At 43.5% G+C, this 26,805-nt stretch overlaps 1 protein-coding gene across 1 annotated transcript in view; it reads right to left on the reverse strand.

Moving 5' to 3' along the window:
* caprin1b (cell cycle associated protein 1b) overlaps positions 1-26,805 on the reverse strand; it is a 204,275-nt gene that overhangs the window by 86,396 nt on the left and 91,074 nt on the right. The window contains exons 10-11 of the mRNA XM_078549580.1: positions 7,180-7,288; positions 137-198 (exon numbers count right to left, since the gene is read on the reverse strand). Of these exons, the coding sequence (XP_078405706.1) occupies positions 137-198; positions 7,180-7,288 (171 nt within the window). The remainder of the gene's footprint in view (positions 1-136; positions 199-7,179; positions 7,289-26,805) is intronic.

The raw sequence follows: 26,805 nt of genomic DNA on the forward strand, positions 1-26,805 counted from the left end.
TGGAGCATGCTTGGGTGGTGAAATGGCCTACTCCTGCTTCTATTTCTATGTTCTTATGCTTCTTTCCTTATGACTGTGTTTTCAAAAGTGGCATGCTGCTATTTTAAGAGCCAGCCTCTAGAAGAGGTTACATTACCTGTGTAGCTTCAGGCTGAACAGGAACTGTGTTAGGCTGACCATGCCTGGTTTCACTGTGCACTAGAGAAAGAAAGGGGAGAATTACAACCAAAATTTTCACACAAGCTACTGCTCTGGAACAGATTTGCACAACAACCTGTGTCTCTTAATTTAAAGTATCAAATTAAAAGAAAAGGCATACAATGTAGCAAAGATTAGTTGTAAGCCATAGGATTGGGAAAGTTTTAAAAACCAACAAAAGATGACCAAAAGGATAAGAGGGAGAAAATAAACTTTGAGGGTAAACTAGTCAGTAATATAAAAATGGACAGTAAGAGCTTATTTAAATATATAAAAAAGAAGAGAGATCAAAGTAAACATTGGCCCCTTACAGAATGAGGCTGGGGACATAATAATGGAGAACCAGCAAATGGCAGAGGAGTTGAATAAATACTTTGTTTCAGTCTTCATGGTGGAAGACACTAATAGCATTCCAATATTAAATAATCAAAGAGCAAAAAGAGGGGGAGGAAATAAATACAATAACTATCACTAGAGAAAAAGTACTAGGGAAACTAATGGGGCTAAAGGCCGATAAGTCCCCTGGACCTAATGGGTTGCATCCTAGGTTATTCAAGGAAGCAGCTGCAGAGATAGTGGATGCACTGGTCGTAATCTTCCAAGAACCCTTAGATTCTGGAAAAGTTCCAGAGGATTGGAAAGCTGCCAATGTAACACCCTTATTCAAAAAGGGAGGGAGACAAAAAACATAACTATAGGCCAGTAAGCTGAACATCTGCCATTGGGAAAATGTTAAAGTCTATTATAAAGGATGTAATAGCAGAGCATTTAGAAATATATAATCTAATCAAGCAGAGTCAGCATGGCTTCATGAAGGGGAAATCATGCCTCACAAATTTGTTAGAATTGTTTGAGGTGGTAACAAGCAGGATAAAGCAGAACGTGTAATATATTTGGACTTCCAAAAGGTGTTCAATAAGGTACCGCACATAATGCTACTTGAATAAGATAAGAGCCCATGGTGGTGGGGGTAGTATATTAGCATGGATAGAGGATTGGCTAACTAATAGAAGGCGGATGGCTAACTAATGGAAGGTGCTATGGTGTTTCAAGTCCTCAAACAGAAGTCTTGCTAAAACTATACAAGGCACTATTTAGGCCACACCTAGAATACTGTGAACAGTTTTGGTGCCTTCATCTAAGGAAAGATATACTGGCATTGGAGGCGGTCCAGAAAAGATTAACGAGGTTGATTCGTGGTATGGACGGATTTTCTACGAGGAGAGGTTGAGTAGGTTGGACCTGTACTCATTGGAATTTAGAAGAATGAGGGGCGACCTTATTGAAACATATAAGATTCTTAGGAGGCTTGACAGGGTAGATGCTGAGAGCTTGTTTCCCCTTGTGGAAGAGTCTAGAACCAGAGGGTATAATCTCAGAGTAAGGGGTCACCCATTTAAAACAGAGATGAGGAGGAATTTCTTCTCTCAGAGGCTAGTTAATCTGTGGAATTCTTTACCGCAGAGGGTTATAGAAGCTGGGTCGTTAAGTATATTCAAGGCGGAGATAGGCAGATTTTTAATCAGTAAAGGAATCAAGGTTTATGGGGAAAAGGCAGGAGAGTGGAATTGAGGATTGTCAGATCAGCCATGATCTCATTGAATAGCAGAGCAGACTTGATGAGCCGAATGGCCTACTTCTGCTCCTACTGATCAGAACTAGTCCGAGTGCGGGGAAGCTTCAAAAAGTGACATCAGCACAAAGGTGAGAGCTGATTGGTGAGTAGTGGGTAAGTGTTATTCTCCAGTTTAAAATAGATTAAGCTAAGGAAAAGTATGGGTTCTCGTTTTTATTTAAAGTACATAAATAATTTAATGTTTTTTTTAAACTATATTTAACTTGAAGGGTTTTTTTCAATTAGAGACATGGCAGGGCAGCTCAGTCCCGTGTTATGTACCGCCTGCAACATGTGGGAAGTCCGAGACACTCTTTGCGCTCTGACCAACCATCTGTGTATTAAGTACCACCAGCTGCAGCTACTTGAGCTCCGATTTCGGAGCTTGAGCAACAGCTGGAGGCACTTGAGGTGCATCCACGAGGCTGAGTTTTTTCTGGATAGCATGTTTTTAAGACGTGGTCACTCCACAGCTTACGAAAGTGCAATCTGAGAGGGAATGAGTGACCAGTCAGAAGAAAGGTCTCAGGCAGGTAGTCAGGAAATCACCAGGGTGCATCTCACTCAAGAACCGTTTTTCTGTGTTGGAAAACGGTGAGAGTGACGGTTCCTCTGAGGAGTGCAGCCATGCTCATGGCACTAAGAGTGGCTCAGAGGGGGAGGACGAGGAAGAAGAGGGGAAGAGCAATAGTGGTAGGAGACTCTATAGTAAGGGGAACAAGACAAGCATTTCTGTGGCCGTAGAAGTGACTCCAGGATGGTATGTTGCCTCCCTGGTGCCAGGGTCAAGGATGTCACTGAATGGCTGCAGGGCATTCTAAAAGGGGAGGGCAAATAGACAGAGATCCGTGGTACATACTGGTACCGATGATATAGGCATAAAAGAGGGATGGGGTCCTGCAAGCAGAATTTAGGGAGCTAGGAAACATTAAAAACAGGACCTCAAAAGTAGTCATCTCTGGATTACTTCCGGTACCACGTGCTAGTGAGTATAGAAATAGGAGGTTAGTCCAGATGAATGCGTGGCTGGAGAGATGGTGCATGAGGGAGAGCTTTAGGTTTCTGGGACATTGGGGCCATTTCTGGGGGCGGTGGGACCTGTACAAGGCGGATGCTTTGCACCTGAACCGGAGTGGGACAAACATCCTTGCAGGGAGGTTTGCTAGTGCTGTTAGGGAGGGTTTAAACTAACTTGGCAGGGGGATGGGATCCTGAGAGGAGGTTCAGCAGGGGGAGATGCACAGCCAGAATTAGAAGAGAGAGCAAGTGAGTCTGGAAGGCAGAGAAATTACAAGCCAGTAAAGGCACAAGGGAGCTTGCATGGTTGGATGGTTATTTATTTTAATGCAAGGAGCCTGATGAATAAAGCAGATGAGTTGAGGAGACAAATTAACACATGGAAGTATGATGTCATTGCTGTCACAGAGACATGGTTGAGAGGGCAGCAGGATTGGCAGCTCAATGTTCCAGGATACAGGGTCTTCAGGCGAGACAGGGAAGGAGGTAGAGGAGGGGGTAGCGCAATATTGATCAAGGAATCAATTACAGCAGTAAGGAAGGATGACATCTTAGAAGGCTCCTCAAATGAAGACTTATGGGTGGAACTGAAAAACAAAAAAGGAGCAATCACGTTGCTGGGAGTGTACGATAGGCCCCTAAACAGTCAGAGAGAAATAGGAGAGCAGATATGTCGGCAAATTTCAGAGAAGTGTAAAAATAATAATAGTGGGGGATTTCAACTACCCCAACATTAACTGGGTTAGTCATAGTGTGATAGGTTTAGAGGGAGCGGAATTCTTAAAATGCATCCAGGAGAGTTTTTTAAGCCAGTACGTAGAAGGTCCTACAAGAGAGGGGGCGGCCTTGGACTTAATTTTAGGGAATGAAGTCGGGCAAGTGGTAGAGGTATCAGTGCGGGAGCATTTTGCAGATAGTGATCATAACTCCTTTAGATTCAAGGTTGTTATGGAAAAGGACAAGGATGGGCCAGAAATCAGAGTTCTAAATTGGGAGAAGGCTGATTTTAATAAGATCAGATGTGATTTGGCCAGAGTGGACTGGGACCAGCTACTTTTAGGTAAATCTGTGTCAGAGCAGTGGGACTCATTCAAGAAGGAAATAGGGAGAGTGCAGGGCCAACATATTCCAGTGAAGATATAAAGGGTGGGACCAACAAATCCAGGGAACCCTGGATGTCGAGGGATATGCAGGTTGGGTAAAGAGAAAAAGGGAGGCTTATGGCAGATACTGAGGGCTCAAAACAGTGGAAGCCCAAGAGCAGTATAGAATGTATAGGGGGGAACTTAAAAAGGAAATTAGGAGAGTAAAAAGGGGGCACGAAAAAACACTGGCAGGTAAAATAAAGGAAAATCCAAAGTTATTTTACAAGTACATAAAGAGTAAGAGGATAACTAGGGAATGAGTAGGGCCCATTATGGACCATATTGGTCATTTGTGTGTGGTGCCGGAAGACATAAGTGTTCTAAATGAATACTTTGAGTTTGTGTCCACAAGTGAGAGGGACGGCGTGGGTATGGAAATCAAGCAGAAGGACTGTGATATAATTGAAGAAATTAGCATAGAAAGCGAGGAGGTTCTAAGTGGTCTGACAGGCTTCAAAGTAGATAAATATCCAAGCCTGGATGAAATGTATCTCAAGCTGTTGAGTGAGGCAAGGGAGGAGATAGCAGAGGCACTGGCAATAATTTTCAATACCTCTCTGGCCACAGGAGAGGTGCCAGAGGACTGGAGGACAGCCAATGTGGTACCGTTATTCAAGAAGGGAGGAAGGGATAAACAAGGGAACTACAGGCCAGTCAGTCTAACCTCAGTGGTGGGGAAACTACTGGAAACAGTTCTGAGGGACAGAATTAATCTACATTTGGAGAGGCAGGGATTAATCAAGGACTGTCAGCATGGTTTTGTTAAGGGGATGTCATGTCTGACCAATTTGATTGAATTTTTCGAAGAGGTGACCAGGTATGTAGATGAGCGCAATGCATTTGACGTAGTCTACTTGGACTTCAGCAAGGCTGTTGATAAGGTCCCGCATGGGAGGCTGATAACGAAGGTAAGAGACCATGGGATCCAAGGCAATTTGGCAAATTGGATCCAGAATTGGCTGAGTGGCAGGAAGCAGAGGGTGATGGTCGAGGGGTGTTTTTGTGACTGGATGCCTGTGTCCAGTGGGGTTCCACAGAGATCTGTGTTGGGTCCCTTGCTGTTTGTGGTATATATAAATGATTTAGACTTGAATGTAGGAGGGTTGATCAGTAAGTTCACAGATGAAAATTGGTGGAGTGGTAAATGGTGAGGAGGATAGCCTTAGATTACAGGACTATATGGACGGGCTGGTCAGATGGGCTGATCAGTGGCAAATGGAATTTAATCTGGATAAGTGTGAGGTGATGCACTTGGGCAGGACAATCAAGGCATGGGAATACACGATGAATGGTAGGACCCTGGGAATTACCAAGGATCAGAGGGACCTTGGTGTGCATGTCCAACGGTCCCTTAAGGTAGTGGGACAGGTAGATAAGGTGGTTAAGAAGGCATATGGGATACTTACATTCTGTGCCTCGGCTAATAAAGGCAAGAGCAGGGAGGTTATGCTGGAACTGTATAAATTGCTTGTTAGGCCACAGCTAGAGTATTGTGTGCAGTTCTGGAATCCGCATTATAGGAAGGATGTGAAGAAAGAGTGCAGAGATTTACCACGATGTTGCCTGGGTTGGAGAGTTTTAGTTATGAGGGGAGGTTGGATAGACTGGGGTTATTTTCCCTGGAGCAGAGGAGATTGAGGGGGGACATAATTGAGGTGTATAAAATTATGAGGGGCATAGGTAGAATAGACAGGAAGGAACTTTTCCCCTTGGTGGGGGGGATCAACAACCAGGGGGCATAGATTTAAGGTAAGGGGCAGGAGGTTTAGAGGGGATGTGAGGAAGAATTCTTTCACCCAGAGGGTGGTGGGAATCTGGAACTCATTGCTGAAAGGGTGGTAGAGGCAGAAACCCTCATAACATTTATGAAGTATTTGGATGTGCACTTGCGATGCCATGGCATACAAGGCTATGGCCCTAGTGCTGGAAATTGGGATTAGAATAGTTAGGTTTTTGTTTGACCAGTGCAGGCTTGATGGGCCAAAGGGCCTTTTTCTGTTCTGTAGACCGTTATGACTCTATGAGAATGATTGAACTTAGTGAACTGGCAATTTTGGTTTCTTAATGTACTTGACATCGTCAAGTGTCAAAACAAAAGAATAGCAGCAGCTTGTATTTATATAGCACCTTTAATGTGGTGAAACATTCCAAGGTGCTTCACAGGAATGTCAAAGCAAAATTTGGCACTGAGCCACATAAGGAGATATAAGGGAAGATTGTCAAAAGCTTTTTTAAAGAGGTAGATTTTAGGGAGGGCTTTAAAAAGAAAGCAAGATAGAGAGGCAGAGGAGCTTAGGGAGCGAATTCCAGAGATTAAGTCTTAGGCAGGAGAAGACACAATATCAATGGGATACTCAAGAGGCCAGAATTAGTAGCACACAGCGATCTTGGAAGGTTGAGGGTTTGGAGAGAATTACAGAGATCAGGAGGGGCAAGGTCATGGAGGAATTTGAAAACAAAGATGAAAATTTTAAAATTTAGTTTTTTATTAACAGGAAGTCAATGTAGGTCAGCGAACACATGGGTGAACAAGATTTGGTGCAAATGAGGACATGGGCAGCAGACTTTTGGTTGGTTTCAAGCTTATGAAGGATCATTTGTGGTAGGCTGGTCAAAAGTACATCAGAATAGTCAAAAGGTCTAACAAAGGCACGAATAAGGGTTTCAGCTACAGATGAACTGAGGCAGGGCTAAGGTGGGTGATGTTACTGAGGTAGAAATAAGGCAGTTTTAGCAATGGTGTAAATATGTAGTCAGTAGTTTATCTTGGGGTCATAAAGGGCATAAGGGTCACAGTCTGTGGGTCAGCCTCAGGTTGTTGCCAAGGAAAGTGATGGAATGAGGACTGAAGACAATATTTAATTGGAGAAAGTTTCTTCTCGTCCACTACTGGATATTGAACAAGCAGTCTGATAATTCAGCGACAGTTGAGGAGTTGAGAGAGGTGATGAGGTTGAACTGGTTTTCATCAGTGTACACCTTTGGAAACTGACACTATGTTTCATATAATGTCACCAAAGGGCAGCATGTAACATAACCCAAGACCAACCCAATTGTTACATAACAGTTCATATTCCAGTGTAATTACCCAATTATTTAATAGTATCACAAACGATTTCAGCTAACCTGCAAGTCAGGTTCTCTTTAAATAATAGAGCAATTTCTGGTTTACTATCCAAATACATGTCCCCTGCAATTAGTTACCTTGTGTACACATCATTTGGGGAATCTCCATGGATTGTGCTGTATTCATGGGCTGTGCTGAAACAATTGCAGGGTCAATTGTTTGACTCTCAAATTCAAGCATGGATTCCTGTTGGGAAATAAAATACGAGCATATTCAAATACAAAGTCCCAACAAAATTCAGCTCCAAACAATTTTAACTCAATTTGCATACTCAACAAGCTCAGAGTGTCCTGGGGCTTGCACAAGGCGGACAAAATTGGATAAATACTAGAAGAAAACATTCCATTTATATTGAAAATGAGCGGGCAAGTGGGACTAACTGGATCACAGAATCATTACAGTGTAGGAGGCCATTGGGCCCATCGTGTCGCACTGGCTCTGAGCATTTTTACTTAAGGCCAATGTCCTGCCTTTTCCCTGTAACCCTGCACATTGCTTCTATTTAAATAATCATCCAATGCCCTCTTGAATGCCTCGGATCACACTTTCAGAGCCGGTGTTGTCTCAATAGGCCAAATGGTCTCCCTCTATGCTGTACTTTGCTTCCATGATTCCTGGCGACCTTCATATCCAACTATCATCTTCTTACATCATCTATGCTTTGAACTCAACTAGAAGACATGATGCTGGGTGATATATACTACTTGGGATAACAGCTTGCAATTTTCCTTCCACGTCTAGATGGAATAGAATGGGCCTACATTCTCTGGATTCCACAGAGTCCCAACAGGCCTTGGGAGTTTCACAAAGCACAGGCCGGGAGCGAGCAGCACATGTGCAATCTAACATTTTGTAGTTCTTCAGACTGAAGATGGGCCCAGAGGGCATGTATGGAGATAGAGGATAAGGAAAGGAAACAGCGCAAAAACCCTGGTCATGTGGCCAGGAGTGGAATGCCATAGTTGAGAAGAGTCCCAGGCAGGGGCCCGGGAGAGGTTCCAGTTCAGTTAAGAACAAAGGGCAGCAAAGAAAGAGGTTCCAAGCAGAGAAGGGCTGCAGTTAGCAGAAGAAGTGGCAAGGACTCAGGAGAGGCCCTGGCGATTTAACAAGGCAGCAGAAAGTTGGTGACTTTGTGCTGTGGGGCAAAGGTCCTCCTTTGAAGCAATCGTCTCCTGCTTGCATGACCAAAGAGCTCAGGTTGTGTTGTCAGTTAGTGCTGGAGGGTAGACTCAGAAATCCAGGGGAATGGAGTCCAGAAGGCTAGACTGAAACCCTGCGAGGTGGGCCATCGTTGAGACAGAGTTGGAACGAGTTTTGGAGAGAATTCCAAGGTGAGATCTTAATGTGACGACTGGAATCCCCCCTGAGGCAAAGAGAGGTTCAACGAGATTAGATAACTCAGTGCTTACTGATATCTGGGTGGCTTGTTGAGAAATCAGTGGAATCTGTCTCGGTCACATTTGCTATTTAATGTCGTGTGGGTGTTGGACTACAGTTTGCCTGTTAATTCAGATGTGCCTCATGCTTACCCTGAATGTTAAGAGTATGAGATGGATATTGTAAATCATTTTATCTTTCTGCCCTTGTATAGTAAAGTTCTGTTGAAGGGTCACGAGGACTCGAAACGTCAACCCTTTTTTTCTCCGCCGACGCTGCCAGACCTGCCATGTTTTTCCAGGTAATTCTGTTTTTGTTTTGGATTTCCAGCATCCGCAGTAGTTTTTTGTTTTTATCTCAAAGTTTATCTTTGTTTGTTCAAAACCCATGGACTCTTGTGGCTTTATTCTCTTAGCAAGTGTCTTGAATCTCATTTTTAAGAAAAAGGGTTACTGGTTCCCAGCCAGATCGCACCAAACATTTGATAGTCTGATCAAGGAGCATAACAATCTAACCATTTCCACTGAATCCGCCACTATCAATATCTTGGGGGTTACTATTGACAAGAAACTGAACTCAAACAGCCAGATAAATACTGTGGCTTCAAAAGCAGATCAGAGATTGGGAATTCTAAGGTGAGTAACTCAACTCCTGCCTCTGCAAAACTTGCCCACCACCTCCATGGCACAAGTCAGGAGTGTGACGGAATACTCTCCACTTGCCTGGGTGAGTGCAGCGCCAGCACACAAGAAGCTCAACACCATCCAGGACAATAAAAACAGGAAGTGCTGGAAAAACATAGCGGGGTTGGCAGCACCTATGGTACGAGATACAGAGTTAATATTTCGAGTCTGCATGACTCTTCTTCAGAGCCATACAGATGTGAAACGCTAACTTTGTTTCTCTCTCCATAGTTGCTGTCAAACCTGCTGAGTTTATCCACCATTTTCTGTTTCATTTCAGATTTCCAGTATCCACAGTATTTTGCTTTCACCGTCCAGGACAAGCCAGTGCTTGATTGGTACCCCATCCACCAACTTAAACATTCACTCCCTCCAACATCGATGCAGTGGCAGCAACGTGCACCATATACTAGGTGCACCGCAAAAACACACGACTCCTTCAACAGCACCTTCCAAGCCTGAAACCTCTACCACCTAGAAGGACAACGCAGCTGATGAATGGGAACATCACCACCTGAAAATTCCTCTTTAGCCACACACCATCCTGATTTGGAAATACATCACCGACCCTTCACTGTCTCTGGGTCAAAATCCTGGAACTCCCTGTGGGTGTACCTACACCACGTGGGCTGCAACGGTTAAAGAAGGCAGCTCACCACCACCTTCTCAAGGGCAATTAAGGTTGGGCAATAGGTGCTGGCCTAGCCAGCGACACCCATATCCTATGAATAAATAAAAACCTGCACCAGATGGATCAGAGCAGTTCAAGGCAGCGATTCGCCACCACTTCTTAATGGCAATTAGGGATGGGCAACAAATGCTGGCCTAGTCACCGATGATCACATCCTATGGAAGAATACAAAAAAACTATGTCCTTTCTTAGTTAATGCAAGTTTTGTGAACAATAGTGTGCAGATATTGGTTGCAATGTGCAAGAGGAAGCAATTTCAGCTTAAGGGATTTGTGAAGCTTTCTTAGTATTGACCAAAAAATTTGTTTTCTGAATGCAATTGGTTCCTCCCTTCAATGAGCAGTTGCTGCAGGGTAAGGGGTTAATGGCTATGTTACTCAGACAATGATGTTAATAACGTAAGCATGACATCAGGGTCAGACGACCAAGAGGCTCCAAAAGAGCAACACACAAAACAGTCCGTGTTCAGAGAACAATATACTTACCATAAACTATTTATTTACAAAGAACTTAAGATAAGCTAAAAGCTGGATATCTCCAAGTCACTCAGAGTAAGTGAAACCTCATTAGAACAGGGGTGGGGAACCTTTTTATCATCACGGGCCATTCATACACTGATAAAATCAGTTTCAGGCCACACACAAAAAATCAATTTAGATTTTTTTTTAAACAAAGAATGCAGAAACATTGAACTCACCTGCTGTTTTAATGCGATGAATTTGCAATGGGCCAGATCTGGCCCACGGGCCGTAGATTCCCCACCCCTGCATTAAAACATGGCAGCAGTGCTGGAGCTGCAGTTTAACAAACGGAGACCACAGATCAGTAACCCACGGCTGAAGGCCTTGCAGCCGGAGAACAAAAATAAAATGTACTTTGGTAGGGGACAGTGAACCACACATGATGTTGACAGCCATTGAACAGCCACTACCTTCCCACAGCACTTCCAACACATCAGGGTTCCACAGCAAGGGCAACAATGGGAGCTCTGGGGGGCGACAGTTTGAAACACACTGAACAGCTTTGGGCTTACAAGAAATGGCAAAAAAAGAAATCAAGATTAGTACCCTTTTATACACAATTGAGGCCATAGCTGACCACGTCATGTCGAGACAAAGAGTCAAGGAGGCCTTGGCAACCTACAAGGAGGTCCTGAGGGCCTTTGATGCTAATTTCAGTCCCAAGGAGAATCTGGTCAACAAATGGGCAAGATTCAACCAAAGCAGCCAACAACTTGTACCGACTGGCCAGTAGTTGCAGCTACAGAGCTTTAAAACGTGAGCTAATTCGCCACCAGACTGTAGTCAACATGCTCGACAAAGCACTGTCAGGCTTTTTGCAAGCCAAAGAGGATTTAACATTGGAAAAGGACGGACAGTTTTTAAGGAAGGCGGAGCTGTGGCAGCAGAATCAGGGTGTACTATGGGGAGACATTGAGGCTCAATAGGAGTCAATTCAATATGTGGGCCCAAAGTTGGGAGTCCCGCCCACCGAAAAGCCAACTGAAGGGGCAGGAGGAACCCTTCCACCTATTTTAAAATCTTCCAGAAGCAGTGTCAAAAAGCAACATTGCTGGAAGGCTGCCCAACAGGGGCAGCTGAATGCTTTCTCTGTGGCAAGCCCAGACATTTTAAACAACTCTGCAAATCTAAAGGTCAATTTAGAGGAAGAAAGCTGGAACAAGCTCCCAACAATTTTAAAGTCCAGGAAATTGGAAATACATCATTTCAGCCTATGTCCCAGGAGAAATCAAAGATCCCAATAAACAGTTCTGGTCTGTAGACCTGGAAATGCAAGGATACAGAACAGAATTTAAACTGAACACAGGCTGGGCTCACAGTCTTATCGGACAAATTGGACTGCCTTTCAGGCTGGCTTAAGGAAGCAGAATTCCAGCCATCTGAAATTAAGCTGCAGGTGCCAGGCAGCACTGGCCTCAAAGTGAAGAGTCAGTTCACTACAACCCTTAGGCATTAAGATAGAGAAATTACTGAAACTCTTCATATCTTACAGAACCAACAAATTTCTCTGCTTAACAGGGCAGCGCATGCAGGACTTGGTCTTCTACAAAAGGCCGATGAGGTAACAATAGAGGGTAGTGGAGCTATGTTCAAGGATGAATTTCCAAACTTGTTTTGAGGGCTAGGAAACCTCGAAATTTAAGTTGACTCATTACAGTACTGAGCCAGTTTTTGTTGCAGATATACCATCCATTAGGCCACAGGAGGAGATTGCAAATCTCTCACTTCTCTTTGGAGACGGTTTCAGTTCAAGAGAATTAAGCCACCACAGATAATGATCTGTTGCAAGGTCCTAGGCCTCAATACAGTCTGATCCAATGCTAATGTGGATGTTGTTTATTTGGACTTTCAGAAGGCTTTCGACAAAGTCCCACATAAGAGATTGGCGTGTAAAATTAAAGCGCATGGGACTGGGGATAGTGTATTGAGATGGATAGAATGTTGGCAGACAGGAAACAAAGAGTAGGAATAAACGGGTCTTTTTCCGAATGGCAGGCAGTGACTAGTGGGGTACCACAGGGATTGGTGCTGGGACCCCAGTTATTCACAATATATATTAATGATTTAGATGAGGGAATTAAATATAATATCTCCAAATTTGCAGATGACACAAAGCTGGATGGGAGGGTGAGTTGTGAGGAGGATGCAGAGATGCTTCAGTGTGATTTAGACAAGCTGAGTGAGCGGGCAAATGCATGGCAGATGCAGTATACTGTGGATAAACGTGAGGTTATCCATTTTGGTAGCAAAAACAGGAAGGCAGATTATCCGAATGACGATAAATTGAGAGAGGGGAATGTGCAACGGGATCTAGGTGTCCTCGTACACTAGTCGCTGAAGGTAAGCATGTAGGTGCAGCAGGCGGTAAAGAAGGCAAATGGTATGTTGGCTTTCATAGCCAGAGGATCAGAGTACAGGAGCAGGGATGTCTTGCTGCAATTGTACAGAGCCTTGGTGAGAACACACCTGGAATACTGTGTGCAGTTTTGGTCTCCTTATCTGAGGAAGGATGTACTTGCTTTAGAGGGAGTGCAGTGAAGGTTTACCCGACTGATTCCTGGGATGGCGGGCTGACATATGAGGAGAGATTGAGTTGATTAGAATTATATTCGCTGGAGTTCAGAAGGGGTGGGGTGGGGGTGAAGTGAAATCTCATAGAAACCTATAAAATTCTAACAGGACTAGACAGGGTAGATGCAGGAAGGATGTTGCCGATGGTGGGGGAGTCCAGAACCAGGGGTCACACTCTGAGGATATGGGGTAGACCATTTAGAACTGAAATGAGGAGAAATTTCTTCACCCAGAGAGTGGTGAGCCTGTGGAATTCGTCACCACAGATAGTAGTTGAGACCAAAACATTGTATTCTTTCAAGGAGGAGTTAGATATAGCTCTTGGGGCGAAAGAGATCAAAGGATATGGGGAGAAAGCGGGAACAGGCTACTGAGCTGGGTGATCAGCCATGATCATGATGAATGGCGGAGCAGGCTCGAAGGGCCGAATGGCCTACCCCTCCTCCTAGTTTCTATGTTTCTAATGCTTGTGAAGTCTTTTTTGTCTCTTTTGAGGAGAATCATCCTTTTGTTGAAGGTAATAAAGAGTTGAATGTGTCTGATTATTCCACTGAGCCTACCGATGACATGCGTGAACAATTGCATTCAGTCAGCAGAAAGCTATCCAGTGAGAATGAGATGTTTAACTCCAAGTTGGACCAAACCAATAGAGGAAATTCAAAGCTCATTTCTACAAATGTAAACTACAGCTCACACTTGAACCTCACCAACAAAGTCAAGGGTGCACACAAATCTCTGTTCAGTAAAAAAGCAGAGACCCAAACATCAGAGCTTCTATAGTTGAAGTGTACCACTCAGGCACTTCCTATAGATCCTGGTCCAGGGATTTATTCCGTTGTTGATGACGGTGCAATCCTACTTTCTCATGCTGAACCCACGATCTCACTGTCTGCAGCAGAGCAGCCTCATGCTGAAGCATATATGGAAATGATGCCACTATCTACATGAAGTGAAATTCCTACCCCATGTGTAGCATGGAAGTCTTCCTTTCCTTGTACCCTACAGTGTCTTCAGCATGTTTTGTTCTTTTCCTCCACCCAAATCATTCATGTCTCAGATATTGAATACTTCTCATCGTCACAACAGCAGTAAATGATACCACTGCAAAGTTCTTCATAGGAGCTGAAAGTGTTTTCACTTTTCCCCAGTGTGCAATGCACTAGATAATAACAGAGAGAATGTCAGTTTGTTGTCTTGCTTTTCATGGGGTCTTGATCGTCTGAATCCTGCAGGTTTCTCTCTTGAATCAGTTTTTCCTTGATTGATTTTCACTGCCTTTACATCAGGTCATCATAATAGTCACAACCAAGGAGCCAGCAGTTGTGAGAAGCTGCTATTCCACTCCATTAATGCATTTTCCTTCCAAGATGATAAGGAAACACATAGGTCCTACAGGTCCTCCAACAGAACCGAGAACAGTTGAGCGTTGGCATCTTTGGTGACAGTGATTTGGAGTGGCGCAGGTGGGGTGGGAAGGTTGGAGTTGGATGGAAACTGTAAACAGTACACGAGGTCATCAGACAGTTGGAATGTAAAGTTTAACAAATTTATGTAATAATTTTGAGATTATACTGGGGGGGACACAATGATGATGCACGCATGACATCAGAGTCATTTGACCAAGAGATGCCAAGTGAGGAAGGCAATGAGTATCGAGATATTGAGAAAACAAGTGTACTTATCATGAGGAGTTTGTAAATAGTTTTTTTTGTTCATGGGATGTGGGCGTCGCTGGCTAGGCCAGCTTTTATTGCCCATCCCTAATTATCCTTGTTCAGGAGGCATTTAAGACCAATAATGCTGTGGGTCTGGAGTCACATGTAGACCAGGCCAGGTAGGGAAGCAGATTTCCTTCCCTAAAGGACATTAGTGAATCAGATGGGTTTTTTGCGACAATTGGCAATGGTTTCATGACATCATCAGACTTTTAATTCTGGATTTTTATTGAATTCAAATTTCTGCCATGGTGGGATTCGACCCGGGTCACCAGGGCATTACCCTGGTGTCTAGAATACTAGCCAGTGACAATACCACTGTGCCACTGCTTCCCCCTAGTGCAAATAAATTGTTTAAGAAAAACTAAAAGCTGGCTATCTCCAAGTCAGAGTAAGTGAAACCTCATCAAAACAGTCATCTGGCAAAAACTCATTAAGGTATTGTGAAGATATTTTAAACAAAAATGTAGTAAATAGCATAGTTAATTCATATTGCACTATATCTAGAAAATTCACAAAATGATGGTTACTTCGGTACAGTTAAGTCCTCGCATTAGGTAGCTCAATTTAACGATGTTCCTTTTTAAAGTAGTTTATTATTTAGTCCTGTTGTTCCGATTTATGCCGCAATTTACGTTTTTACACCATCACTGTCAGCAGAGCAATGAATAAATGCTGTCGGGAGTTTGTTTGCAACCTCAGGGCTTGGCTTGGAAGATTCCCAGATCAGCCCTGCTTGCGACACCGCCGCTGGCTCGCTTGCTACCTTGCTCCAAATGGTCAAAAGTATTACCAATTCACTATTTCCACATCCAAGTAACGGGGATTGGGGAGACTCTTGCTGGGTTCGGGGAGAAACTCTGTGGAACCTAACTCCAGTGTGTTCATATATAAAAGCAAAATACTGCGGATGCTGAAAATCTGAAACAATAACAGAAAATGCTGGGAAAACTCAGCAGGTCTAGCGGCATCTGTGGAGAGAGAAACAGAGTTGACGCTTCCAGTCCGTATGAAGAAGAGTCGTACAGACTTGAAACGTTAACTGTTTCTCTCTCCATATATGTTGTCCAGTGTATACATTATTTCTTACAGGAAAATCAGATTCTCTTAATGTTGCTTCGCTTCAAGTCACATTTATTTAATGTCCTAGTTACATTCTTTATGAGGAATTACTGTAGTAATATTGAGAACTCGGCGGGTTTGTGCTGCAAGATCAAATTAAAATAAATATCCAATGTGAACTTGAAACAATTCATATTTTCCTTGTCCTGAAGGCAACGATTAATGTTAAAGTACATTTTTGTGGTTAGCAGAAATTAATAATATTTGAAATAAAAGTGGAAACTTTAATCACATGCAACTTCCTTCCAGAGTCTTTCCAAACGGTCAAATGTTCATGCACAAGTCTGGATGCTGAAAATCAGGTCATTTTGACTCTTGGAACCATCACAGCTGAATCCAATCTTTCCTCAACCAAGCATCCATTCATGAGAATTTCAAATATCAACCATTTTCTCCCTTCCTATTCTAAGGACAGCTTGCCAAAATGCGGTATCCCAGCTGTCACACTATCCAATTTCAGCTGAACCCCATAAGAATTGAGTCTATAATCTCCCTAGTCTGTGCAGGTCAGTACATCATTGAATGCATGCCTCACTGATTCAATGAAATAACAAACAGGGTTGATCATAAAATTATAGAAAGTTTACAGCTCAGAAAGAGGCCACTTGGCCCATTGTGAGTGCACCGGCAGAAGACCGAGCCACCCAGCCAAATCCCACTTTCCAGCATTTGGTCCATAGTCCTGCAGGTTTTTTGTGTACATCCAGGCACCTTTTAAATAAGTTGAGGGTTTCTGCCTCTAACATCCTTTCGGGCAGTAAGTTCTAGGCCCCTACAATCTTCTCATTGAAAAAAATTTCCTCATCGCCCCTCTAATCCTTCTACCAATCACTTTAAATCTATGCCCGCCAGTCACCGATCTCCCTGCTAAAGGCTTTTCCCAGCCACTCTATCCAGGCCCCTCACAATTTTGTACATTTTAATTAAATCTACCCTCGGCCACCTCTGTGCCAAGGAGAACAACCCCTGCCTATCGAATCTTTCCTCATAGCTGCAATTTTCCAGTCCTGACAACATCCACCGGAGGTCCCCAGCATCACAGCCGTCAATCTTCAGCCAATTAGATTCACTCTGCGTGATATCAAGAAACAGCTGAAGGCATTCACTGCAAAGACTATGAGCCCTGACAATACTCCAGCAACATTACTGAAGGTTTGTGCTCCAGAACTTGCTGTGCGCCTAGCCAGACTGTTTCAGTACAACTACAACACTGGCATCTACCTAGCAATGTCCCGTCCACAAAAAGCAGGCCAAGTCCAACCCAGCCAATTACCGCCCCATCAGTCTACTCTCCATCATCAGCAAAGTGATGGAAGGGGTCATCAACAGTGTTATCAAGCAGCACTTGCATAGAAATAACCTGCTCACTGACGCTCATTTTGGGTTAAGCCAGGATCACTCAGCTCCTGACCTCATTACAGCCTTGGTTCAAACATGGACAAAAGAGCTGAACTCCTGAGGTGAGAGTGACTGCCCTTGACATCAAGGCTGCATATGGCCAAGTGTGGCATCAAGGAGCCCTAGCAAAACGGGAATCAGGGAAAACTCTGCACTGGTTGGATTCATACCTTGCACAAAGGAACATGGTTGTGGTTGTTGGAGGTCAATGGTCTCAGCTCCAGAACATCTAGGCCCAATCATCTTCAGCTGCTTCATCAATGACTCCTTCCATCAGAAGGTCAGAAGTGGGGATGTTCACTGATGATTGCACAATGTTCAGCACCATTCACGACTCCTCAGATACTGAAGCAATCCATGTCTAAATGCCACAAGACCTGACAATATCCAGGCGCTTGGGCTGGCAAGTGGCAAGTAACATTCGCGCCATGCAAGTGCCAGGCAATGGCCATCTCCAACAAGAGAGTATCTAATCATCGCCCCTTAACATTCAATGGCATTATCATTGCTGAATCCCCAACTATCAACATCTTGGAGGGGGTTACCATTGATCAGAAACTGAACTGGACTCGCCATCTAAATACTGTGGCTACAGGAGGTCGGAGACTAGAAATCCTGTGACGAGTAACTCACCTCCTGACTCCCCAAAGCCTGTCCACTATCTACAAGGCACTAGTCAGGAGTGTCTTGGAATACTCTCCAATTGTCTAGATTAGTGCAGCTCCCACAACACTCAAGAAACTTGACAATGTCCAGGACAAATGCTTGATTGGCACCACATCCACAAACATCCCTCCACCACCGATGCACAGTGACAGCAGTGTGTACCATCTACAAGATGCGCTGCAGGGACTCACCAAGGTTCCTTAGATAGCACCTCCCAAATCCATGACCTCCACCGTTTAGAAGGACAAGGGCAGCAGACACATGGCAGCACCACCACTTGGATGTTCCCCTCCAAGCCACACACCATCCTGATGTGGAAATATATTGCTATTCCTTCACTGTCAGTGGGTCAAAATCCTGGAACTCGCTCTCTAACAACACTGTGTGTACACCTACACCACAGCAGTTCAAGAGGTAGACACCACCACCTTATCAAGGGCAATTAGGGATGGACAATATATGCTGGTCTAGCCAGCAATGCCCACATCCCATGAACAAACAAAAAATCTCCTCGTAAATCTCCTCTGGACCCTCTCTCGTGCAATTACATCCTTTCTGTAATGAGGTGACCAGTGCTGCACAAAGCACTCAAGTTGTGGCCTAGCTAATGTTTTATATAGTTCCAACATAACCTCTCTGCTCTTATATTCTATGCCTCAGCTAATAAATGAAAGGATTCCATATGCCTTCTTAACTACCTTACTGACCTGTCCTGCTACCTTTAGGGATCTGTGGACATGCACTCCAAGGTCTCTCACTTCCTCTACACCTCTCAGTATCCTCCCATTTATTGTGCATTCCCTTGCTTTGTTTGACCCAAATGCATCATTTCACACTTCTCTGTGCTGAATTCCATTTGCCATGTTTCTGTCAATGGACCTGACCAGTCCATTGATATCTTGCTGTAGTCTACAGCTACCCTCCTCGCTATCAACCATGCAGCCAATTTTCATGTTGTCTGCAATCATCTTGACCATTCCCCCCTACATTTACTTCAAAATCATTAATATATGCCACAAAAAGCAGGGCTAGTACTGAGCCGTGTAAAACCCCACTGGAAACAGCCATCCAGTTGCAAAAACACCCATCAATTACCCTTTGATTCCTGCCACTGAGCCAATTTTGTATCCAGCTTGCTGCATTCCCCTGGATCCCATGGCTTTTCCTAAAACCAGTCTGCCATGTGGGGCCTTGACAAAGGCCTTGCAAAAATCCATGTAGATCACATCAACTGCACTACCCTCATCAATCCTCCTTACTTGCTCAAAAAATTCAATGAAGTTAGTCAGACACGACCTTAATAAATCTATGCTGATTGTACTTGATTAATCCGTGCCTACATGACAGTTTATCCTGCCCCTCAGAATTGATTCCAGTAATGTGCACACCACCAAGGTCAGACTGACTGGCTTGTAAATATTTGGCCTATCCCTCGCTCCCTTTTGAAACAAAGGTACAACGTTAGCAGACCTCCAATCCTCTGGCACCACACTTGCATCCAGTGAGGTCTGGAAAATGATGGTCAGGCCCATTATTTCCCCCCTGGTGAAGGTAACACATTTCATGTTATGTATATTGCCTTTCAAAATGCATTTGACAAAGTGCCACAGCAAAATTAAATTAAATATACATGGGCAGTGTGGATACTAAATTCGCTGTGGCACAGAAAGCAGAGAGCGCTGATGAACATTTTTTTAAAGACTGGAAGGAAGGGAATGGGTGACCACCAGGCAGAGCAAGAGGACTAGGCAGGCAGTGCAGGAATTTCCTTTGGCTATTCCCTTGCAAAACAGATATACCGCTTTGGATACTGTTGAGGGGAACGGCCTCTCAGGGGAAAGCAGCAACAGCCAAATTCATTGCACCACGGTTGACTCTGCTGCACAGGGGAGGAGTAAAAAGTGTGGGAATGCAATAGTTATAGGGGATTCAATTGTAAGGGGAATAGATAGACGTTTCTGTGGCCGCAAACGGGACTCCAGGATGGTATGTTGCCTCCCTAGTGCTAGGGTCAAGGATGTCTCAGAGCGGCTACAGAACATTCTGAAGGGGGAGGGTGAACAGCCAGTGGTGGTGGTGCACATTGGTACAAACCACATAGGTAAAAAAAGGGATGAGGTCCTAAAAGTAGAATATAGGGAGTTAGGAAGTTGAAAAGTACGACCTCAAAAGGTAGTGATCTCAGGATTACTACCAGTGCCACGTGCCAGTCAGAGTAGAAATAGCAGGATATATGGGATGAATACATGGCAGTAGAGATGGTGTGAGGGGAGGGTTTCAGATTCCTGGGGCATTGGGACCAGTTCTGAGAAGAGGTGGGACCAAGACAAACTGGACGGGTTATACCTGGGCAGGACCGGGACTGATGTCCTAGGGGGAACATTTGCTAGAGTGATTGGGGAGGGTTTAAACTAAAACGGCAGGGGGGTGGGAACCGATGCAAGAAGACAGAGGAAGGGGAATCAAGGACAAGAAAAAAAAGACAGAAAGGGGCATAAGAAAAGTGATAGGCAGAGAAATCTAGGGCAAGAATCAAACAGGGCCTCAGTGAAAAATAGTGGGAACGGGACAATTAATGTTAAAAAGACAAGCCTGAAGGCTTTGTGCCTTAACGCGAGGAGCATTTGCACTAAAGTGGATGAATTAACTGCGCAAATAGATGTAAACAGGTATGATATAGTCAGGGTTACGGAGACATGGCTGCAGGGTAACCAGGGATGGGAACTGAACATACAGGGGTATTCAGTATTTAGGAAGGACAGACAAAAAGGAAAAGGCGATGGAATTGCATTGCTGGTTAAAGAGGGAATTAACGCAATAGCGAGGAAAGATATTAGCTCTAACGATGTGGGATCTGTATGGGTAGAGCTGAGAAACACTAAGAGGCAAAAAAGTGTTAGTGGGGGTCGTACATAGACCCCCAAACTGTAGTGGTGATGTTGGGAATGGCATTAAACAGAAGATTAGAGACGCATGTAATAAAGGAACATCTGTAATTAGGGGTGACTTTAATATGCATATAGATTGGGCAAATCAAATTAGTAACAATACCGTAGAGGAGAAATTCCTGGAGTGCATACGGGATGTTTTTCTGGGCCAATACGTTGAGGAACCAACTAGAGAACAGGCCAGCCTAGACTGGGTATTGTGTAATGAGAAAGGAATAATTGGCAATCTAGTTGTGCGAGGTCCCTTGGGGATGAGCGACAATAATATGATAGAATTCTTCATCAAGATAGAGTGATGTAGTTGATTCTCAGACAAGGGTCCTGAATCTTAATAAAGGAAACTACGATGGTATGACGTGCAAGTTGGCTATGATGGATTGGTAAATGTTACGTAAAGGGATGACGGTGGATAGGCAATGGCAAACATTCAAAGACTGCATGGGTGAACTGCAACAATTGTTTATTACTATCTGGTGCAAAAGTAAAACAGGAAAGGTGGTCAAACCATGGCTTACAAGGGAAATTAGAGATAGTATTAGATGCAAGGAATAGGCACACAAATTGGCCAGAAAAAGCAGCAGGCCTGAGGATTGGGAGCACTTTTGAATTAAGCAAAGGAAGACCAAGGGATTGATTAAGAAGGGTAAAATAGAGTACGAGAGTAAGCTTGTGGGGAACATAAAAACTGATTGTAAAAGTTTCTATAGGTATGTGAAGAGAAAAAGATTGAAGATGACAAATATAGGTCCCTTACAGTCAGAAACATGGGAATTTATAATGGGTAACAAAGAAATGGTTGACCAACTAAATATACACTTTGGCTCTGTCTTCACAAAGGAGGACACAAATAACAAACCAGAAATGTTGGGGAACACAGGGTTTAGTGAAAGAAATCAGTATTAGTAGGGAAATGGTGTTGGGGAAATTGATGGGATTGAAGGTCGATAAATCCCCAGGGCCTGATAATCTACATCCCAGAGTACTTAAGGAAGTGGCCCTAGAAATAGTGGATGCATTGGTGGTCATCTTCCGAGATTCTATAGACTCTGGAACAGTTCCTACAGATTGGAGGGTAGCTAATGTAACCTCACTATTTAAAAAGGGAGGCAGAGAGAAAACAGAGAATTATAGACCAGTCAGCCTGACGTTGGTAGTGGGGAAAATTCAATAGAGACCATTATAAAAGATTTAATAGCTGAGCATGTGGAAAACAGTGGCAGAATCGGACAGAGTCAGCATGGGTTTATGAAAGGGAAAGGGAAATCATGCTTGACAAATCTAATGGAATTTTTTGAGGATGTAACTAGTAGAGTTGATGAGGGGGAACCAGTGGATGTGGTTTATTTGGACTTTCAGAAGGCTTTCGACAAAGTCCCACAAAAGCGTGTGAAATTAAAGCGCATGGGATTGGGGGTAGTGTATTGAGATGGATCGAAAACTGGCTGGCCGACAGGAAACAAAGAGTAGGAATAAACGGGTCTTTTTCCGAATGGCAGGCAGTGACTGGTGGGGTACCGCAGGGATTGGTGCTGGGACCCCAGTTATTCACAATATATATTAATGATTTAGATGAGGAAATTAAATGTAATATCTCCAAATTTGCAGATGACACAAAGCTGGGTGGGAGGGCGAGCTGTGAGGAGGATGCAGAGATGCTTCAGTATGATTTGGACAAGCTGAATGAGTGGGCAAATGCATGGCAGATGCAGTATAATGTGGATAAATGTGAGGTTGTTCATTTTGGTAGCAAAAACAGGAAGGCAGATTATCATGTGAATGGCTATAAATTGAGAGAGGGGAATGTGCAAAGAGACCTGGGTGTCCTTGTACAGTTAGGATTATATTCACTGGAGTTCAGAAGAATGAGGGGGGATATCATAGAAACCTATAACATTCTAACAGGACTAGACAGGGTAGATGCAGGAAGGATGTTCCCGATGGTGGAGAAGTCGAGAACCAGGGGTCACAGTCTGAGGATACGGGGTAGACCATTTAGGATTGAGATGAGGAGAAATTTCTTCACCCAGAGAGTGGCGTGCCTGTGGAATTCACTACCACAGAAAGTAGTTGAGGCCAAAACATTGCATGTTTTCAAGGAGGAGTTGGATATAGCTCTTGGGGCGAAAGAGATCAAAAGATATGGGGAGAAAACGGGAGCAGGCTATTGAGTTGAATGATCAGCCAAGATCATAATGAATGGCGGAACAGGCTCGAAGGGCCGAATGACCTACTCTTGCTCCTAGTTTCTATGTTTGTATGCAGTGATGTGCCCCAGGGATCAGTACTAATAGAACCAGAGACTAACAGCGCAGAAGGCATCCATTCAGCACACTGTGCCTGTGCTGGTTCTTTGAAAGAGCAGTCATGCTTAGTGCCACATTCCCTCTTTTTGTTCATAACTCTGCATGTTCCGCATCGTCATGTACCAAATCCCTTATAAATTATTAGGGCAACCCCTCTTTTACATATATATTAATGACTGGACTTGAATATATAGGGCATAATTTCAAGGTTTGCAGATGACATGAAACTCAAATGTTGTAAACAGCAAGGAGGATAGTAATAGACTTGAAGGGGACACAGGTTCTGCCGAAGGGTCATGAGGACTCGAAACGTTAACTGATTTCTTCTCCACCGATGCTGCCAGACCTGCTGAGTTTTTCCAGGTAATTCTGTTTTTGTACAGGTTATTGGAATAGCCAGATGGATTCGATGTAATTTAACACTGAAATGTGAAGTGATACATTTTGATAGGAAGAATGAGGAGTGGCAGTAAGAACTAAGTGGTACAATTTTAAAGAGATGTGCATGTACACAAATCTTCGACAGTAAAGGCCTTCTAAACTTGTCAAGTCAAAAAAGCATACTTGCATCCTTGGACTTATTAAGAAGCTTATAGTATAAAAGCAGAGAAGTTATGCTCAACCTTTACACAACACTGTTTAGGCCTCAGCTGGAGTATCTTGTCCAATTCTGGCTCCATACTTTAGGAAGGGTGTCAAAACCTTAGAGGATACAGAGAAGTGAGGGAATTCAGTTATGTAGAGAAGATGTGATTGTTCTCCTTATTGCAGAGGAAGGCTAACAGGAGATTTGATAGAGATGCTCAAATTCATGAAAAGTTTAATGACAGCGTAAATAAGAGCCTGCTTCCAGTGACAGAAAGGTTAGTAACCAGAGGACACCAATTTAAGGTAACAAGTAAAGGGACTGATAAAAGGATTATGGGTGACGCAAATAAAGAAAATAATTTATGCAGCAAGTTTGAGAGATTTCAAATGCTGCCACCACCCTTCCAGAAGCGCAAGTTTAATTCTAACTTTCAAAAAGGAGTTTAATAAATACTTGAAGTAGAAAAACTACAGTTATAGGAAAGATCAAGAGAGTAGGGCTAATTTGATAATTTTGTGAAAAAGGCTGTACAGGGATAATGGGCTTCCTTTGATCCTTCTGTGCTGTATCAGTCTCTGTTACACTTTCAAGGTATTGTCCCAATCCCAAGGGGAGAAAAACAAATGAATCGTTTCAGTCACATGTGACTAAAAAGTTAGCACTGGTACAAATAGCAGGCAGCTGCTTCTGAAACAGAACAGAATTTAAAAGAACATAATAAATAGAAGTAGGCAATACAACCCTTGAGCCTTCTCTGCCATTCAATGAGATCACGGGCTGATCTGATCTTGGCCTCAACTCCACTTTACTGCCTATTCCCCGTAACCCCATTAGTTCAAAAATCTATCAGCCATCGAAAGATTCAATAACTAAGCCTCCATAACTCTGGGGTAGAGAACCCCTAAGGCCCTGAGAAGAAATTCCACCTAATCTCTGTCTTAAATGGGTGACCCCTTATTCTGAAATTATGCCCTCTAGTTCTAGATTAAAAATATCTTCTCAGCATTTACTCTGTCAAGCCCCTTCAGAATCTTAATATTTCAATAAAATCACCTCTCATTCTTCTAAACTGCAATGAGTTTAGATCAATCTGCTCAGCCTTTCCTCATAAGACAATCTCTTAAAACCCAGGTCAAAAACAGAATTACTTGGAAAAACTCAGCAGGTCTGGCAGCATCGGTGGAGAAGAAAAGAGTTGTTTTTGTTTTGGATTTCCAGCATCCGCAGTTTTTTGTTTTTATCTTAAAACCCAGGAATCACCTAGTGAATCTTCTCCGAACTGCTTCCATTTTAAGGGTATTCCCCTTCTTAAATGAGAGCAAAACCGTAGGTTTTGTCCCACGTATGCCCTGTCAAGTTTTAACAAGATGTTCCTACATTTACACTCCATTCCCCCTGCAATAAAGGCCAACATTCCATTTGCTTTCCTAATTACTTTCTGTGCCTGCATAAATTTGTGATTCATGTGGGGATACCCACATCACTCTGTACTGTAGCATGCTATAGTCTCCCTATTTTAATAATCTGTTTTTCTATTCTTCCTGCCAAAGTGGATAACGTTACATTTTCCCACATTATTATACCCCATCCACTGAAGTTTTGCCCAGCCACTGAACAGGTCTATATCTCCTCAAAACATGCTTGCCTACCTATCTTCGTATGAGCAGCAAATTTGGCTACAATACATTCAGTAGCTTCAAAGTCATTGAGCCATTTGCATATATTCCACTGAAAAGTCCTTCACAACCTGCTCTCCTAAGCATCTTTGTATCATCAGCAAATTTAGCAACCATACATTTCGTCCCTTCATCCAAGTCATTGATATAAATTGTAAATAATTGAGGCCCCAGCACTGATCCCTGTGGCACTGTTATGAAAGTCAGACTTGCCTTAAAAGTTGAGAGCAGGGATTGGGAACTCAAAGTCCTGACAGACTTTGGTGTTTCTGCTCTTGCACAGCCGAGGAACGAGCTGCACATTCGCAGTTTGGCCTTATTAAATTATTTGGGCCAAGGACAGATGCAGCATGCCTATGCATAAAGAAAGACAACACAAAATCCTATGTTATGTGATTGGGAGCGGAGCGCCATTGAAGACAAGAGTCCCAGGCAGGATGAGGTCACAAGAGCAGTCCCGAACAGGCGAAAGGTGCAGAGGTCCCAGTTAAGTTAAAAAGAGGAGCAGACAAAGAGGGTCCTAGCAGGAAAAGGTTGCGTTTAGCAGACTTTGGGTGACAAAAAGTCCTGGCGATTAAAGCGGGCTTGAGGAAGCATTGAAGATCCAAAGAGGCAGCAGAAGGTCCATGCTGCGGGCCATTGGGGCCAAGGTATCCGCTTTGGAGTACTGGCGTTCTGCTCAGTGCAGCTGAAGTTGTGCTTGAGTTAGTGCTGAAGCTTAGACTCGGGAATTCAGGGGAACAAAATCTCAGGAGACAAGACTGAAACCCTGCGAGGTGAGCCATCGTTGAGGTGTCAGAGTTTGAATTCTCTCTAAAAGTCGCTCCAAGACGAGATCTTCAAAGGTGAAGGGGGAGTCACTCATGAGAGAGAGTTTCAATGAGATTGGTTGGCTAAGTGTTTACTGACGTCTGGGCAAGTTGTTCAGGAATCGTGGACTCTGTCTTAGTCGCATCTGCGATTTATTGTGTCATGTGGTGTGTCTGACCACAGTTTGCCTATTAATTCACATGTACCTTCTATCAACCCTGAATGTTAGTATAAGATAGATATTGTAAGTTGTTGTTTTATCTTTCTGACCTCGTATAGTAAAGTTTATTTTTGTTTGTTCAAAACCCGTGGAATCTTGTGGCTTTATTCTCTTCCTAAGTGTCTTGAATCTTAAGCTTTGTCTAACAAAATATTATTGGTGCCTAATTGGATCTTACCAAAAACTTGGGGATCTGGCCTGGGATCATTACACACTCCACTAGTTACACTTGCCAACCTGAAAATGATCCATTTATCCCGAATGTTTCCTGTTAAACAATCCTTTATCCACGCTAATATATTACCCCAAATAACCTGGTGTCTTAGCACATAAAGCAACTTATCAAATGCCTTTTTGAAAGCATTACACAATACATCCATTGACTCCCCCTTAGCCATCCTCCTTTTCACATT

This window comes from Cetorhinus maximus, chromosome 9, assembly GCF_964194155.1.
Source record: "Cetorhinus maximus chromosome 9, sCetMax3.hap1.1, whole genome shotgun sequence".
Taxonomy (NCBI): Eukaryota; Metazoa; Chordata; class Chondrichthyes; order Lamniformes; family Cetorhinidae; genus Cetorhinus; species Cetorhinus maximus.